Source organism: Mesoplodon densirostris, chromosome 2 (genome assembly GCF_025265405.1).
Source record: "Mesoplodon densirostris isolate mMesDen1 chromosome 2, mMesDen1 primary haplotype, whole genome shotgun sequence".
Classification (NCBI taxonomy): Eukaryota; Metazoa; Chordata; class Mammalia; order Artiodactyla; family Ziphiidae; genus Mesoplodon; species Mesoplodon densirostris.
This window is the reverse complement of record NC_082662.1, coordinates 29,513,194-29,530,799: the sequence shown is the minus strand read 5'-3', so window position 1 is coordinate 29,530,799 and position 17,606 is coordinate 29,513,194. Positions and strand designations below refer to the sequence as shown.

At 36.7% G+C, this 17,606-nt stretch overlaps 1 protein-coding gene across 8 annotated transcripts in view; it reads right to left on the bottom strand.

The window, feature by feature from the left end:
- Positions 1-1,113: 1,113 nt before the first annotated feature.
- Positions 1,114-17,606, bottom strand: part of ZMYM4 (zinc finger MYM-type containing 4) — a 188,087-nt gene continuing 171,594 nt past the window's right edge. For all 8 annotated transcript variants that reach the window (XM_060089466.1, XM_060089460.1, XM_060089461.1 and 5 more), the window contains 4 exons: positions 15,085-15,196; positions 13,359-13,607; positions 3,997-4,126; positions 1,114-3,131 (listed from right to left, as the gene is read on the bottom strand). In XM_060089466.1, the coding sequence (XP_059945449.1) occupies positions 2,924-3,131; positions 3,997-4,126; positions 13,359-13,607; positions 15,085-15,196 (699 nt within the window). In that variant the 3' untranslated portion in view covers positions 1,114-2,923. The remainder of the gene's footprint in view (positions 3,132-3,996; positions 4,127-13,358; positions 13,608-15,084; positions 15,197-17,606) is intronic.

Below are 17,606 nucleotides of genomic sequence, written 5' to 3'. Positions count from 1 at the left end.
AGGAACTTTTCTATTTGCATGGTAAATTAAAATTTGAAATTACTAGAAAAACTGGGATTCATTTACAGAATTTCATTTTACTTAAAACTTTTTGGGAAAGTCCTACTATACAAAATTAGGAATGCCACAGGGCAGGTAGATAGAAACAATCTGTGGAATTTGAAGGTATATTTGCACAATACCAATATAGCTCTAGAGTCTAAGGAAAATGCCACTTAGTCTCGCATTCCCAAATTAAATACGTATTTATACTTAAGAATGGATATATTCTTTATTTTAATTTCATGATTTCAAAATGATTCAAGTTGAATGAGGCAAGCTTTGTGAATCTCAAAAAAAACAGTCTGCCTGAAATGAAATATATACATGATACTTGATACTTCTAGCTTTCAGGGCTTTGAATATAGTTAACAGATTAAAAATCAGAACAAGTCTTTGATGGGAAAAAAAATTTGAAAAGATTTTGCAGTGACCAGTATGTTTTCTGGACTGAGTAAAAATCAAACAATTTTCTGAAAAGTGCTCTCTTTCTTTGTAATATGCCATCTGTTGGGTCATACCAATAGGGTCAAACAGGAAAAAATATTTAAAATTCTTTCAAGACGTAACAAAAAGGAATAATTCACCCATCAAATACAAATATACTGTTTTATTCTAAGGGAATATTTCTGTGGTTTCTGCAAGGTGAAAACCAAGTGTTTAAAAAACAAAAAAGAACAGAATGGATAATTTAATGTTTTCTCTTGTTTGATATTTTTTCTCCCCTGGGGGGGAAAAATGTAATTTAACATAATTTTAATAAAATTTTAAAAAGCAAATAACCAGACACACATATCAATGGCTACGCTTATGAGGAATGACCAATAATTAATATTTTCTTTTACGAATTAATTCAGGATCTGGACAACTCTGTGGACTAACATGCAATTGACATCCTGGTACAGCCATTTACCTGAATATTGGCTGTTCTCAATTAAAAGATACAGATTTTTTTTTTCTCTCTAGTGTTTTATAATAGTTTATCTACTATGCCATATATTTGTTTTTCTACAGAAGGGGAAATATTAGTGTTTATATAAACCATAAAATTTGTATACTGGGGACTATTACACCTGATGTTTCTGGATAGTTTATTGGCAGACTTATCAGACAATCCAACTGTTTTTCCTCCATATCAAACAAGGTCTGGAAGTAAGAAGTTTTCCAGTCAGAAATGACAAACACAGATGGAATTAATCATACAGAACTGGGGCAGATTTACTTCTTTCACATAGTTCTTGGTAACAAAAACAAAATTTGTTACAGGCAGAGGGACAGAACCATAAGTACACAATGTCAAAAGGCCTACTTTTAAAGTTTTATTGTAGTTAAAGAGTTTATTTATTGAAAAAAAACCCAAAAAACAAAAACAACCTGTCACCCCCATCTGAAAAATGGGACATACTGTAAAGTCTTTCAAGGTTAAAGTTTCTAAGAGGCTTTTTAGACTTCTCTCATTTCTATTAAAGGGTCAAATTAACCTCAGCTAATGAAATTCTGTGATTGGCCAATATCATAAACGCTTTGATTCAAAATTTTGTGGGGAAGAAACAGAATGGAGATGAAGAAGAAGGATCCATATGCCAAACACACCCAGGACTTGCAATCCTCATAGAACTACTAAAACAGCTAGAGTCTGGAATAATGCTATAAGAAGACCTGCTTGTGGATATGAAAGACAGTCAGTGTCTTTGTATCCTAACCCCAAAATCCTATTTTCAAGTTTCTTAGGGCAACAAGCTCATCTTCCAAATGCTTTATATAGGAATATACTAGGACCTCTTCTACCATAATTCTGATAGCTAAGTAACACTGTGTCTTTGTGGAATCACCCACAGGCTTGCCAGAGTAAGGAGAGAGACTCTTCTTTTTGAAGTGACAAGGGCCTCCAGAAACTGGTGCAAAAAACAAAATGATAGGAATTATCTGGGAAACAGGAAGATAAAACAATGGGAGAAAAGCTGCCATTTGGGGATAAAATGAAAACAAAAGGAAAACCCCCATTTTTGTGTACCACAGCTCAATGCTGTGGGACAGCAGCAATAAAGGCTGACGCCCAGAGAAGTGGGCATTTCAGTGGGTTTTCTACAAACACTTCAAGACACTTGGGGTCTAATGGGCTCCACAGATTTTCTGTGTGCATCATCATTTTGCAGAGTTTCAGCCCCTTGAACTTAATTTACCCACATCCAGACCCACAGCTGAGAAGGCTAGACCCAGAAAGTGAAAGGGACACATTACTGCATGAACAGCAGTGAAGGCCTTTTCCCCTGATTTGAGGGACCCCACGGCAAAAGCACCAGAGGCTTCTATCCTTCACAGAATTGGCTTGGCAGTGAAAATCAAAATCAAGACCACTTCACTCTCTACCTTTTAAAAAAAGTTGAGTATTTTTATTGGGTCTTCAAGTCTGGGTCCCACAGTCCTCATCTGATGCCACTCTTAGCTCTGTACTGATTTCTCCCCTGACTTTTACATAGGGCTTGCCCAAGTAGCCTACTGCAGCCAAGGTTTCACTCCAAAGCTACCTCTCTAAGGTCTAAGGTTACTATGGTAGAGTTTTATACAACAGTTTTCCTTAAAAATATTCCACAATTTGTTATTCCCAAACAAAATAAGATTATGCACCACTCAGAGAAATTGGTTAGTCATTCTGAAGATGTCTAAGAACTATATCACTGCCAAAGAACAACATTTCTTAGTTCATATTCTTTCCTTCAACTTTCATTTGTACATCCACACTGTGGTTCACGAGTCGTCTGTTTTCCATTATCTTATAATCAAGTCAAGAGGACTTGGACTTATAGATCGTTTTCCAAAGCTGGATGCATTCACAGTTTGGTGCATACCAACGTGTATGAAAATAGGAACCCCCACTTCCACTTTAATCTGATAATTCAACATCAGAGTCTTCTGATTTGGCTTTGGCAAGTTCTTCGTGTACCTCCCTCACCATGAGAATACGTGTTAACATGGTGTCCAGGGTCCCAGGGTCTATTGGAAACGTGGAGTACCACATGGGGCTATTTGGAACACAGGAGCGCTCAGGTTGAAGGTAAAACACATCATTCCTCTGCTTCACACTTTCAGAACTATCCACAGGAAAAAAAAAAAAAGAAAGAAAATTGGGATCAGAGAGTATAGGAAATATGTAACTACTCTTTAAATGTAACGGCTCTCAACTTTTCCATACTGTGACTAATAAACAATGCACCCACAGAGATAAATAAGTTTATAGGCATTTACGTTCCAGGAGCAACCTGTAACTGTATTTTTTCTCCCACAATCAAGAATCACACTGGATTGAAAGTGAGTATAATGTTAATACATGACAAAGTGTAAATCTTTCAAACTTTAGTACTTAAAACATTACCAGGAGTAACAAATAATTCAACTCACATGTGACACTATGGATGAGAACCACATATCATCAGTGCCCAATGTCCTGGAATGAATCCCAAGAGCACTCAATACACATTAGCAAAGAACAAACCCAGTGATTATATTTCTTTGAGAAAAAAATGCTTTAGTGTGGATCTTACAACTCTTTAAAGTCATAAAGTTTCTGTAAGGAAAACACCACTCAAAAAATTTCAATTCTTTAAAAATAAATTGTTTTCCTATTTATAGAGGTAGTACTACAACTTTTCCCCTTCTTTTCTATATAAATCAATAAGTTCACAGCAGTTTAGATATCACATAAAGTTGAGTGACAGTTGTAAAGATCAAACAATGGCAGTGATTCTTGCTTTTCAAGAGATTTTTGGGAAAAAAATTTACCAAGGTAAAGCAATTTGTTTCTTGGTTCAAAATCCAGGCAGATATGAGAATGGGGAAAAAATAAAATTATAAGTAAATCCTTGTTTAGAGTTACAGACCAACTACATTTCTGAAATCTATAGTATTTTAACTATTTTTTGCAGTGTGTTATATCTAGTTCAGAGGAAAATCACTTACCATTTGGACAGGTAAAACTCATAAAGTCGGACTGGGCATCTTAGTGGGTTGTCAGTATTTTCTGCCATCTCCACACCCACTGGAACCTCATCATCTTCGCTTCGTTTCCTCTTGCCAACAGTTAGTTTATCTTGAGACAGGAAATTATAATCAAAGTATTAGAAAAGTCTTTCTTCAAGTCTTAAGACACCCAATGAATGAGCTTTGCTTCTAGTCACTCACTCCCTCTCCCTTCCTTTCACTTACTCACTGGTTCAACATTTATTGAGGACCTATGGAGGCACCAGATTAGTGCTGGGTTAATCAAACAAAGTCCCTGTCCTGTAAAATTTATGTTTCCCTTCTCACCAAAGTGGAGGCAGCATGACAAAAAGCATTGATGCTTGAGAGTACGTCTCAATTCTGAGCCTGACTTTAAGAGATTTTATTAGGCATAGGGTTGTTAAGCCACAGCAAAATAAAGAGAAAAAAGCGTTCCATATGTTCTTCTATAGTAGAGATCAAGACAGAAGTTGATCTCTTTCTGTGAAAATATTTCTCCTGTGGGGCACCCGTGTCCACTGGGCATTTGTTTAAGTTTCTTTCATTTGCATAGTATTATGAGAAATGAAATCTTTGTTGGGAAAAGAAATTCTCAGTAAGTTGACCATTTGATAAGGAAAGAGCAAACCCTTTTTCACCAACAGAATTTTGCAGAGTCCAAGGGTTATCAGAAAGAAGCCAGGGTGAGACTTCCCTGGCAGTCCAGTTGTTAAGACTCTGCGCGTTCCAATGCAGGTGGTGCGGGTTTGATCCCTGGTTGAGGAGCTAAGATCCCACGTGCTTTGCAGCAAAAACCCCACCAAAACAAAACAGAAGCAATATTGTAACAAATTCAATAAAGACTTTAAAAATGGTCCACATAAAAAAAAATCTTAAAAAAAAATAAAAAGGGGGGTTTGTGCCCCAGTCCGGGAAGATTCCACATGCCGTGGAGTGGCTGGGCCCGTGAGCCATGGCCGCTGAGCCTGTGCATCTGGAGCCTGTGCTCCACAACGGGAGAGGCCACAACAGTGAGAGGCTCCGGTACTGGAAAAAAAAAAAAAAAAAAGAAGAAGCCAGGGTGAAGACGTGGAAGGTAGGCTGTTTCTTTCCCACTTTCTCCATTCAATTTTCAAGAGAGTATTAAGTGGATCTGAAAACCTGAGGAAAAAGGTTTTCTTCTTTTTTTCTTATAGATACTTTTAACAACTGATCCAGAACTTTCCCCATCTTCCTGTATTAGTTATGACTTAAACAAAAGTCATCCAGTTTTCCATTTAGAGACTACCTAAATAATTTGCTAGCTGCTCATTCAGAAAAAGAAGCTAAATTTATTACCAATCTGGTAAAGCACCTAATCAGAAAACAGGGAAATGTTGCCTCCTTGCCTCTGTTTCCCTGAATTAACATCAATTAAGAGCATAAAGTGGGCTATATATGAACACAATAAAGGAAAGAGGACATGGACACATGGTGAAAAAGCAAGATAATCTTAGTATTTTCTAAAGTAAAGGAGCAACTGAGAAAAAAGTTAACACAACGATGAACATCACAATTATTCTTTATAGATTTTAGTTTCAGTAATTTAAAATTCTCACATTGAAAACATATACTCCACTCTTTTCCCAAGGAAGTAACAGCTTGATTTGGGGAATTTTAGAACTTACAATTTTCTTCAAAATTAATAAATGTAATTTCTAGTTGCATAATAACAACATTAATTTTTTAAACATTAAAAACAAACTATTACTTAATAGGCTGTTTCTGGAATGCAAGACCATAAACCTTCTAATAAAACAGTCACTGCTGATATTATTCTACTGTGTATGAAGGCAATATACTCTAGGTCAGGTTTAAGTTCCTTCATATTTTGATGTTAGCTAAGATGGAGCACTCTGGTCAAAAAAAAAAGTTTTAGAAACAGTAGATATAAAAGTTAAGCAAGTTCCTTTTAACTAGGAATTGACCTATCTGTTGCCTCTAAATCAGTGATTCCCAACCTTGGCTTTGTATTTAAATTCCCTGCCACGTTTTAAAATGCAGATTATCTGGGCTATAGACCAATTAAATCAGAATTTCTAATGTAAAAGCCAATAAAACAGGACTTCCCTGTCGGTCCAATGGTTAAGACTCTGTGCTTCCACTGCAGGGGGCACAGGTTTGATCCCTGGTCTGGGAACTAAGATCCTACAAGCCACGCAGCACAGCAAAAAAAAAAAAAAAAAAAAAACCAATAGAAGTGATTCCTCTAATTTTGAGTTGAGCCTTTAACCTGGCCCTGACAATAAAGAAAAGCATTTAAATGTTAAATGCTTCACTAGACACTCTTCCATGTCTAGAATTTGCAATTACCCTTCTGTAATGTGTCTATTTAATATTAATAAGACTTCAAATAGCAACCTTACAAGAGGGGGACAAGATGGCAGAGTAGGAAGATCCTGGGCTCATCTTCCATGAACACACCAAAATTACAACTACACATAGAGGAACCATCCCTGAGAAAGACCTGAAGACTGGCAGAAAAGATTTTCCACAACTAAAGGATGAAAAGAAAATCCTCATTAAGATGGGTAGGAGGGGTGGAGATGGTATCTGGCCAGGATCCATACCTCTGGCACAGGGATCCACAAGCAGGGAGGAGATCACAACTGTAGAGGTCCTTCTGAGGAGCAAAGGGTCCAAACCCCACTAAGCTCCCCAGCCTCGGGGGAGCCATCACCAGAAAGACAAACCCCCATAACAACTGGCTTTGAAAACCAGTGGGACTTATGTCCAGAGGGCTGTAAGAAACTGAAACTCCACTCTAAAGGGCACATGCAAAAACGCTCTTGCTCCAAGTCCCATTGCAGAGGCAGTGGTTTGAAAAATACCTGGGTCATACGTAAAGGAGATTCATTGACTGATTTTATGCTGGGTGTAGGAGAGTCAGGGATCTTTTGTAATTTTCTCTGGTTATGTAGCCACTGGGCAACACAAGGATTTTTTGTTCACCTTCTACACCTAGCTGGTACAGTGCTGGTGGGCACCATTTATGACTCTCCACATCTCACCCCAGGTCCACCTGTAGATCCACCCCAGTTGGCACTCCTCCAAAGCAACTCCCTACGCTATCATACTCAGCAGATGGCTTCAGCAAGCACTAGAGCCCAAAGCATCCCACCATCCTGCCACTCCCAGCAGGCTCCCTCAGCTGGTACTGGGAGCCCCTCCAAAAGCAGCTCCCACCCTAGGAGATGGCCCCGCACACCAGAGTACCTGCAAGTCACAGCTGGGCATTATAGCCAGCTGTGTCAGGGGCCAGCCCTGCACACTAGCACACCCGCAGCCATCATGGCCCAGCCACAACAGCGGGGTGCATGCAGCCTTGTGCTACTGGACCTCATAGGATACCTTTTACATAAAGCCATGCTTTTAAAAATGGGAGATGTAGCTGATCTATCTAGTACATAGAAACAAACACAGAGAGCTAGGAAAACTGAGGAGGCAAAGGAATTGTTCCAAAGGAAAGAACAAGACAAAAACCTCAAAAAAAAAAAAAAAAAAAGAACTAAACAAAACAAAGATAGACAATCTACCAGATAAAGAGTTCAAAATAATGGTCATAAAGATATTAACCGAATTCAGGAGAAGAATGGAAGACCACTGTGAGACCTTCAACGAAGAGATAAAGAAAATAAAAAAGAACCAATCAGAGATAAAGAATACAACGACTGAAATGAAAAAGTCCACTAGAGAGAATCAACAGCAGATTAGATGAAGCAGAAGAATGCATCAGTGACCTGGAAGAAAGAGTGGTAGAAATCACCCCACTGGAACAGCAAAAGGGAAAAAAAAACTGAGCATAGCTTACCTCTGGGGACAACATCAAGCATACTAACATTTGCATTACAAGGACTCCAGAAGGAGGAGAGAAAAAGAAACAGAAAATTTATTTGAAGAAAAAAATGACTGAAAACTTGACTAACCTGGAGAAGTCATCCAATTTCAGGAAACAGAGAGTCCCAAACAAGATGAACCCAAAGAAACCCACACCAAGATACATTATAATTAAAATGTCAAAAGTTAAAGATAGAGAGAGAAAAACAATTAGTTACATATAGGGGAGCCTGCATAAGACCATCAGCTGGCTTTTCAGCAGAAACTTTACAGGCCAGAAGGGAATGGCATGAGATGTTCAAAATGCTGAAAGGAAAAAATTTACAACCAAGACTACTCTATCTGTCAAGATTATCATTCAGAATTAAAGGAGAAATAAAGTTTCCCAGAGAAGCAGAAACTAAAAGAGTTTATCATTACTAAACTGACCTTACAATAAACGTTCAAGGGACTTCTTTAAACATAAGAAAAGGCCATAACTAGAAATATGAAAATTATGGAAGAAAAAAAATCTCAATGTAAAGGCAAACATATAGTAAAGGTAGTGAATCAACCACCTATGTACCTAGTATGAAGATTAAAAAAGTAGTAAGATCATATCTATAATTATTAAAGAATATACAAAATTTTTAAAAAGTAAAGTATGTCAAAAACATAAAAGGTGAGGGGGGGAGTAAAAATGTAGTACTTTTAGAATGCACTCAAACTTAAGCAACCATCAACTTAAAATAGACTGTTATATACATAAGTTGTTATATAACGGCCTTATGATAACAACAAACCAAAACCCAATAATAGATATACACACGAGGGCTTCCCTGGTGGCACAGTGGTTGAGAATCTGCCTGCCGATGCAGGGGACACGGGTTCGTGCCCCAGTCCGGGAGGATCCCACATGCCGCGGAGCGGCTGGGCCCGTGAGCCATGGCCGCTGAGCCTGCGTGTCTGGAGCCTGTGCTCCGCAACGGGAGAGGACACAACAGTGAGAGGTCCGCGTACCGCAAAAAAAAAAAAAAGATATACACATGAGAAAGAAAAAAGAATACAAACATAACACTAAAAAGCCATCAAATCGCAAGGGAATAGAGCAAGAGAAAAAGAAACAGACAAGAACAATACAACCAACCAGAAAACAATGAACAAAATGGTAATAAGTACATACCTATCAGTAATTACTTTACATGTAAATAGACTAAATGCTGCAATCTAAAGACACAGGGTGGCTGACTGGATACCAAAATAAGATCCATATATATGCTGCTGCCTACCAGAGACTCACTTCAGATCTAAAGAAAACACACAGACTGAAAGCAAGGGGATAGAAAAAGATATTCCATGCAAATGGAAACGAAAAGACAGCTGGGGTGGCAATACTCATATGAGACGAAACAGACTTTAAAACAAAGAGTCAAAGAAGGACACTGCATAATTGAATGCATAATGATAAAGGACACTGCATAATGATAAAGGGATCAGTCCAACAATAAGAAGAAACACTTGTATATATGTATGCATCCTACACAGGAGCACCTAAATATATAAAGCAAATAATGAGACATAAGTAAGTGACAGTAACACACTAACAGTAGGGGACTTTAACACTCCACTTACATCAATGAACAGATCATCCAAACACAAAATAAATAAGGAAACATTGGCCTTAAATGACACATTTGACCAGATGGACTTAATAAATAGTACATTCCACCCCAAAATAGCATAACATTCTTTTCAAGTACACATGGAACATTCTCCAGGATAGACCACATGTTAGGCTACAAATCTCAATAAGTTTAAGAAAACTGAAATCATATTAAGCACCTTTCCTAACCACAACTATACCAGACTAGAAATCAACTAAAAGAAAACCACTGGCAAAAACAAATATGTGGAGTCTAAATAACACACTACTAAACAACCAATGGATCACTGAAGAAATCAAAGAGGAAATCAAAACATACTTTGAGACAAAATCTATGGGATGCAGCAAAAACAGTTCTAAGAGAGAAATTAATAGCAATATAGGTCTACCTTAGGAAACAAGAAAAATCTCAAATAATCTAACCTTACACCTAAAGGAACTAGAAAAAGAACAACCAAAACCCGAAATGAGCAGAAGGAAGGAAATGATAAAGATCGAAATGAAAATAAATGAAACAGAGACTAAACAAACAAACAAAAAAAACAATAGAAAAGGGCCTGTCCTTTGAAGAGATGAACAAAACTGACAAACCTTTAGCCAGATTCATCAAGAAAAAAAAAGAGAGGGCCCAAATAAGTAAAATGAAAAATGAAACAGAAGTTACAATTGACACCACAGAAATACAACAGATCATAAGAGATTACTATGAACAACTATATGCCAACAGATTGGACAACCGAGAGGAAATGGATAAATTCCTAGAAACATACTATCTTTCAAGACTAAATCAGGCAAGAAATAGAAAACATGAACAGACCAATTACCAATAATGAAACTGAATCAGTAATCCCTATCAGTAAAACTCCCAACAAACAAAAGTCTGGAACCAGATGGCTTTACAGATGAATTCTACCAAACATTTAAAGAAGAGTTAATACCTATCTGTCTCAAGCTATTCCAAAACATAGAAGAGAAAGGAACTCTTCCAAACTCATTCTACAAGGCCAGCATGACACCAAAACCAGACAAAGACACCAAAGAAATAAAATTACAGGCCAATATCACTGATAAACACAAATGCAAAAATCCTCAACAAGATATCAGCAAACTGAATTCAACAATACATTAAAAGGATCGTATACCATGAGCAAGTGGGATTTATCCCAGGGATGCAAGGATAGATCAATATTCACAAATCAACATGATATACCACATTAAGAAAATGAAGGATACAAAGCACAAGATCATCTCAATAGATGCAGAAAAAGCTTTTGAAAAAATTCAACATCCATTTCTGATAAAAACTCTCAACAAAGTGGCTACAGAGGGAATATACCGCAACATAATAAATGTCATGTATGACAAACTCACAGCTAACATCATACTCAATGGTGAAAAGCTGAAACTATTTCCTCTAAGATTGGGAATAAGACAAGGATGCCCACTCTTGCCACTTTCATTCAACATAGTATTAGAAGTCCTAGCCATGGCAATCAGATAAGAAGAGGAAATTTTAAAAATCCAAACTGGAAAGGATGAAGTAAAACCACCACCATCTGCAGATGACATGATACTGTATACAGAATATTCTAAAGACACTACCAAAAAACTATCAGAATAAATAAATTCAGTAAATACATTTTACAGGATACAAAATATGCAGAAATCTCTTGCATTTCTATACACTCATGATGATCTATCAGAAAGAGAAATTAAGAAAATAATTCCATTTACAATTGCATCAAAAATAATAAAATACCTAGGAATAAATTTAACCAGAGGTGAAAGACCTGTACTTTAAAAACTGTAAGACACTGATGAAAGAAATCAAAGACAACACAAATAAATGGAAAGATACACCATGCTCATGGATTGAAAGAATTAATAGTGTTAAAATGTCCATCCTAAAATAACCTACAGATTCAGTGCAATGCTATCAAAATACCAGTGGCATTTTTCACAAAAATAGAGCAGATACTCCTAAAATTTATATGGAATCACAGAAGACCCCAAATAGCCAAAGCTATCTTGAGTAAGAAGAACAAAGCTGGAGGTTCACACTCCCTGACTTCAAACTACAGTTGACCCTTAAACAACACAAGTTTGAACAATGTGGATCCACTTATACATGGATTTTTTTCAATAATTAGATACTACAGTACTATACAATCATGGCTGTTTGAATCTGCAGATGTGAAACTGTGGATAAGGAGGGCTGACTGTAAAATTATATGCGGATTTTGGACTGTGAGTAGGGTTGGTGGCCCAACCTACGTATTGTTTAAGGGTCAACTGCATACCACAAAGCCATAGTAATCAAAACAGTATGACAGTGGCACAAAAACAAACACACAGATCAATGGAACAGAATAGCTTGCCCAGACATAAACCCATGCTTATATGGCCAATTAACGTATGACAAAGGAAGCAAGAACATACAATGGGGAAAGGACAGACTCTTCAATAAATGGAGTTGAGAAAACTGGACAGCTACATGGAAAAGAATGAAACTGGACCACTTTTTTCACATCATATACAAAATTAAACTCAAAACGGATTAAAGACTTAAACGTTAAGAACTGAAACCATAAAAGTCCTAGAAGAAAACACAGGCAGGAAACTTTGACATCAGTTTTAATAATATTTGTTTGGATCTGTCTCCTCAGGTAAAGACAACCAAAGCAAAAAAAACCAAATGGGACCATATCAAACTAAAAAGATTTTGCATAGCAAAGGAAACCCTTAACAAAATGAAAAGGCAACCTACTGAATGGGAGAGGATATTTGCAAATTATATATCTGGAAAGGGGTTAATATCCAAAATGTATAAAGAACTCAGAGAACTCAATATCCAAAAAACAAACAAACAAAAGATGCAATTAAAAAATGGGCAGAGGATCTGAATAGCCATTCCCAAAAGGAACATACAGATTGCCAACAGACACACGGAAAGATGCTCCACATCACTAGTCATCAGGGAAATACAAGTCAAAACCACAATGAGACAATGCCTCACACTTGTCAGAATGACTGCAATGAAAGGGACAAGAGACATCAAGTGTTGGCGAGATGTGTAAAAAGGGGAACGAACACTCATGCACTGTTGGTGGGAATGTAAACTGGTGCAGCCACTGTAAAAAACAGTATGGAGCTTCCTCAAAAATTAAACACAGAACTACCATATGATCCAGCAATTCCACTTCTGGGTATTTTTTACCCAAAGAAAACAAAAACACTAATTCAAAAAGATATGTATGCACCCCTATGTCCACTGCAGCATTATTGATTATAGCCAAAATATGGAAGTATCCATCAAAAGAATGGATTAATTCACTCAGCTATAAAAAAGAATGAAATCTTGCCATTTGTGACAACAGAGGGTGTTATGCTAAGTGAAATAAGTCAGTGAGAAAAAGAAAAATACCGTATGATTTCACCTATATGTAGAATATAAAAAATAAAACAAATGAACAAACAAAACAGAAACAGACTCACAGCTACAGAGAACAAATTGGTGGTTGCCAGAGGGAAGAGGGGTGGGGGATGGGCAAAACAGGTGAAAGGGATTAAGAGGAACAAACTTCCAGTTATAAGATAAGGCACAAGGAGGTAACATACAGCATAAGGAATATGGCCAATAATATTGGAATAACTTTGTACGGAGACAGACAGTTACTAGACTTATCATGGTGATCATTTCATAATGTATTTAAATGTCAAGTCTCTATGTTGCACACCTGAAACTAACATAATATTGTACATCAACTATACTTCAATTTAAAAAAGAATGAAAGAAAGAAATCTTAAAAACTGCACCACACACCTGGTTCTGTCTCCTGCTTTTGTGAAGGTGGGAAGAACCTCAGATATGTCATCTTGGTACTGTACTTCAGAGTCCTGGTCCGTCTCATCACATGGGCAAAGGAAAGCTTCAAGTGCTCAGTAACATTCTTTAGTTGAAAGTATTTGGTATTGAAGAAAAGGAGGGTGTTCAAGAGGACGATTGGTGAGTAAGCGCCCAGCTGTTTGCACTCCCACAAATGCTCTTCTTCAATGCGAGAGAACATGTAACCTAAACAGAAGAAAGGGGAAAAAGAAACAGTACTAAGCTCCTGCTAAATGGGACTAAGTAATTTCTCTAATCCTCAGACAGGAAGATACTAAGGAAAAGACTGTTCCTCTCTTCCTCCCTCTTCCTCATACAGAAAAATAGAAAAAGCACTGTAAAGAAAAGGGCAGATGATTCCACTGAAGCAGACATTGTGAGCACTCCCCTGAAACAGTTTTAATCTACTGTTATTTTAGACCAGGGGTTGGTAAACTTTTTCTGTGAAGAGCCAGATCGTAAACATATTATAAGCACTGTGGGCCATAAGGGCTTTGAAAACAACTTTGTTGTTGTAAAAGATAAGGAAGTGTAGACAATACATAAACAAATAGGTGTGGCTATTTGTAAAATTTATTTAAAGAAACAAATTTGAATTTCATTCAATTTTCACATGCCACAAAATATTTTTCATTTGTTTCCCAACTATTTAGAAATGTAAAAAATATTTTTAGCTCATGTACTATACAGAAACAGGCAGCAGGCCTGATCTGGCCCATGAACTGCAGTTTGCAGACTCCTGTTTGAGATCATTCTATTTACTGTTAACTGGTTCAGTTTTATTTGTCTAGTATCTTTAGAGGGCAGATAGCTCCCTCTCTCCCTTCTATCTCTTCTTATTTTAAATTTATATTAAGAACAATTCCTTCACGATAACTTATCTGGATTTTTCTTGAAAAGCAGAGGTCAGAAAAATTAAAATAAGTATACTTTTAAATGCACCTTCCTCATGATACCCCTTAAACACAGGTCTTTCCTAACGTTCTCTCCCCAATCCTCTTTGTTGCTGCTTCTGCATTCTATTCCTGGAAGACTATCCATGAACACAGATTTATTACTTGCAAATCTATGTCTCTAGCCCCCTCTTTGAATGCTAAATGCATCATGCCACCACATTGCTCATAATGCTTCAAAGGTGCCCTGTAGCCCAACAGAAAGGGCACACATTTCTGGGCATCACATTCAACCTCTCCATTCATAGCCAAGGAGCATGAGACCAGGAGTGAATTAGGGACTTGTCCAAAGACATATGGTCACAGACAATTCAAGGATGAAGACTTAACTCTCTTTAACAACCAGTTCAGGGTACTTTTTATAAACTACTGAAAAAGGTCCACTGCTAACAGAGTCTAAAAGTAGCATATGTGCCAGCTACTGATACCATGTACAACTTTACCAAAACTACCAGATCAAAAATGGTTTCTAAAAAGTAAATGTAACCTTCAGTTGTTTCTTATATTCAATAGTTAGTATCTATTCATGTACTGTATGGAAGGTATAGTTTTACTAAAATAATTGATAATAAACCAAAGACTTTCTCCTCAAAAGTCCAAATATGTTATAAATGAAGACAAATATAAAACGAACAATTTATAAAAAGAATCACAAAACAAGCAATTTAAGAAGGCGTATCATGAAAAGAATCAAAATATAATCATCCTACCATTAGGAAGTATTGTAGGTTCCCATATTTTCAAGAGTTTGGTAAGTTCAATCATAAATCTGGAATAGGGCTCAGTAAAAATGTTATCTATTCTACCATTTTCAAACAGGTACTACAAGAGAAAAAAATGGAAACATATACGTTGATACAAAAAAACCCACAAGTTTTTAAAAATAATATTTTTAGGAATATAGTTTACCCTTAGTTTTTGTCCTTACAATACTGTGAACCATTTTAAGGATACAGTTAAAACACCAGAATTTAAGCTAAAGATCCTTTTCACATGAATTAACATTATCTTGGGCACTGAGCTTGTAAACTAAAGTTTTCTATTTCCTTTTAAAAACATGAATGGTATAAAATATTTATAATAAGTTAAGTACCTTTTAGTTAGTTAATAAAACTGATATACTAAAAATTGGTCCTAATTCAAATTTCTCAAATCATTTTTCTAATTCTCAGTGTCTGAGGTGTGCTCTTAGCAGTTTCTGTTTGTTTTTTAGCCTAGTTATAAGATGACTTCCTGCAAATAATATAGTTATCTAGTGTCAGATAACCTGAGGCTATCCAAAATTTAAAACTATTTATTTGGAAGCTTCTAACCACAGCTCTCAACTAACTTTCTGCCTCACAATCCAGCCTTCAAAAAGTTCAAGTCTAATTATACGACTTAAAAGTATGCTAATTATAACCATCAAGAATCATATCACATGGCCTTCCCTGGTGGCACAGTGGTTAAGAATCCACCTGCCAATGCAGGGGACATGGGTTCAAGCCCTGGTCCGGGAAGATCCCACATGCTGCAGAGCAACTAAGCCCGTGTGCCGCAACTACTGAGCCTGTGAGTCACAACTACTGAGTCCATGTGCCTAAAGCCTGTGCTCCGCAACGAGAAGCCACCACAATGAGAAGCCCACACACCGCAATGAAGACTAGTCCCCACTCACCACAACTAGAGAAAGCCCGTGCACAGCAACAAAAAAAAGACCCAATGCAGCACCCCCCCCCCCAAAAAAAGAATCACATCACAGAATGGGAAACACGCAACAGCTTGAGTAAATTACTGTTAAGTATTTTGACGGTGCAGGTCAGGTCAGATTCAACCACTTCAGAGAAATACAATGAACAGAACAAGAGAATAACACAAAGTAGCATAATTATATGCTAAAAATCTTTCAGTGTTTTTTTTGTGTGTGTGTGTGGTACACGGGTCTCTCACTGTTGTGGCCTCTCCCGTTGCGGAGCACAGGCTCCGGACGCGCAGGCTCAGTGGCCATGGCTCACGGGCCCAGCCGCTCTGTGGCATGTGGGATCTTCCCAGACTGGGGCATGAACCCGTGTCCCCTGCATCGGCAGGCGGACTCTCAACCACTGTGCCACCAGGGAAGCCCCTAGTGTTTTTAAGATCGGGTATTTTAAACTTATTTATCTATGGCTATCTTGGTTTCCTGCTTTTTGATCTATGTATGACTTGTAGTAAATTTTTATTTCCACTTAAATTTATTCCGGCTAATAAAAATTACACACCATTTCAACATGCATTTTTATAGGCCTCTTCAAAGGCAATTTATGATCGTATTGCCAGATTACAGTTTTGTTGTTGAAAAGTATTCTTCATTTTCTTCTTTATTTTAATAAAGTTATTTTCACAACTTAAAAATATTATATCCTAATTATGGAAAGAGTTTAAAATACAGAAAAGGTGGAAGAAAGATACACTCAAACTCACTACACAAACACAACTACTGTTAACAGTCAGGAGTTATTTCAATCTTAAAAAAAATTTCCTTTATGAATACACAGAATTGAGTTTTGTACATTTACTCAAATATGAGTACCTATAAAATACATGGGTTTAAAAAAAATCACTTCCCCCTTAGATCAGAAACAAGATAAAAATGCCACTTCTACTGAACATTGTACAGGAAATCCTAGCCAGAGTAATCAGGCGAGAAAGAGAAATAAAAAGTACTGAAATAGGAAAGGAAGAAGGAAAACCATCTCTATATGCAGTGACATAAACCTATATATAGAAAATTCTAAAGAGTCTATAAAAAAACTAGTTATTAGAGCTAGTAAATGAACTTAGTAAAGCTGCAGAGTAATAAGCAACACAAAATCAGTTGTAATAAACTATCCAAAGAGAAAATTAAGAAAATTCCATTTACGACAGCATCAGATAGAATAAAATACTTAAGAATAAATTTAACAAAAGAGGTATGTGATTTACACACTTAAAACTACATAAAACTGCTGAAATTAAAGAACACCTAGGAAAAACATCTTGTACTCATGGATCTAAAGACAAAATTGTTCAAACAGCAATATTCCCCAAAGCAATCTATAGATTCAATACAATCCTATCAAAATCCCAATGGTTTAGTTTTTATTTTTTGAAGAAATGGAAAAGTTGATCCTAAAATTGACATGAAATTGCAAGGAACCTTGATAGCCAAAAGAATCTTGAGGAATCACATTTCCCAATTTCAAAACTTACTACAAACCTATAGTAATCAAAATAG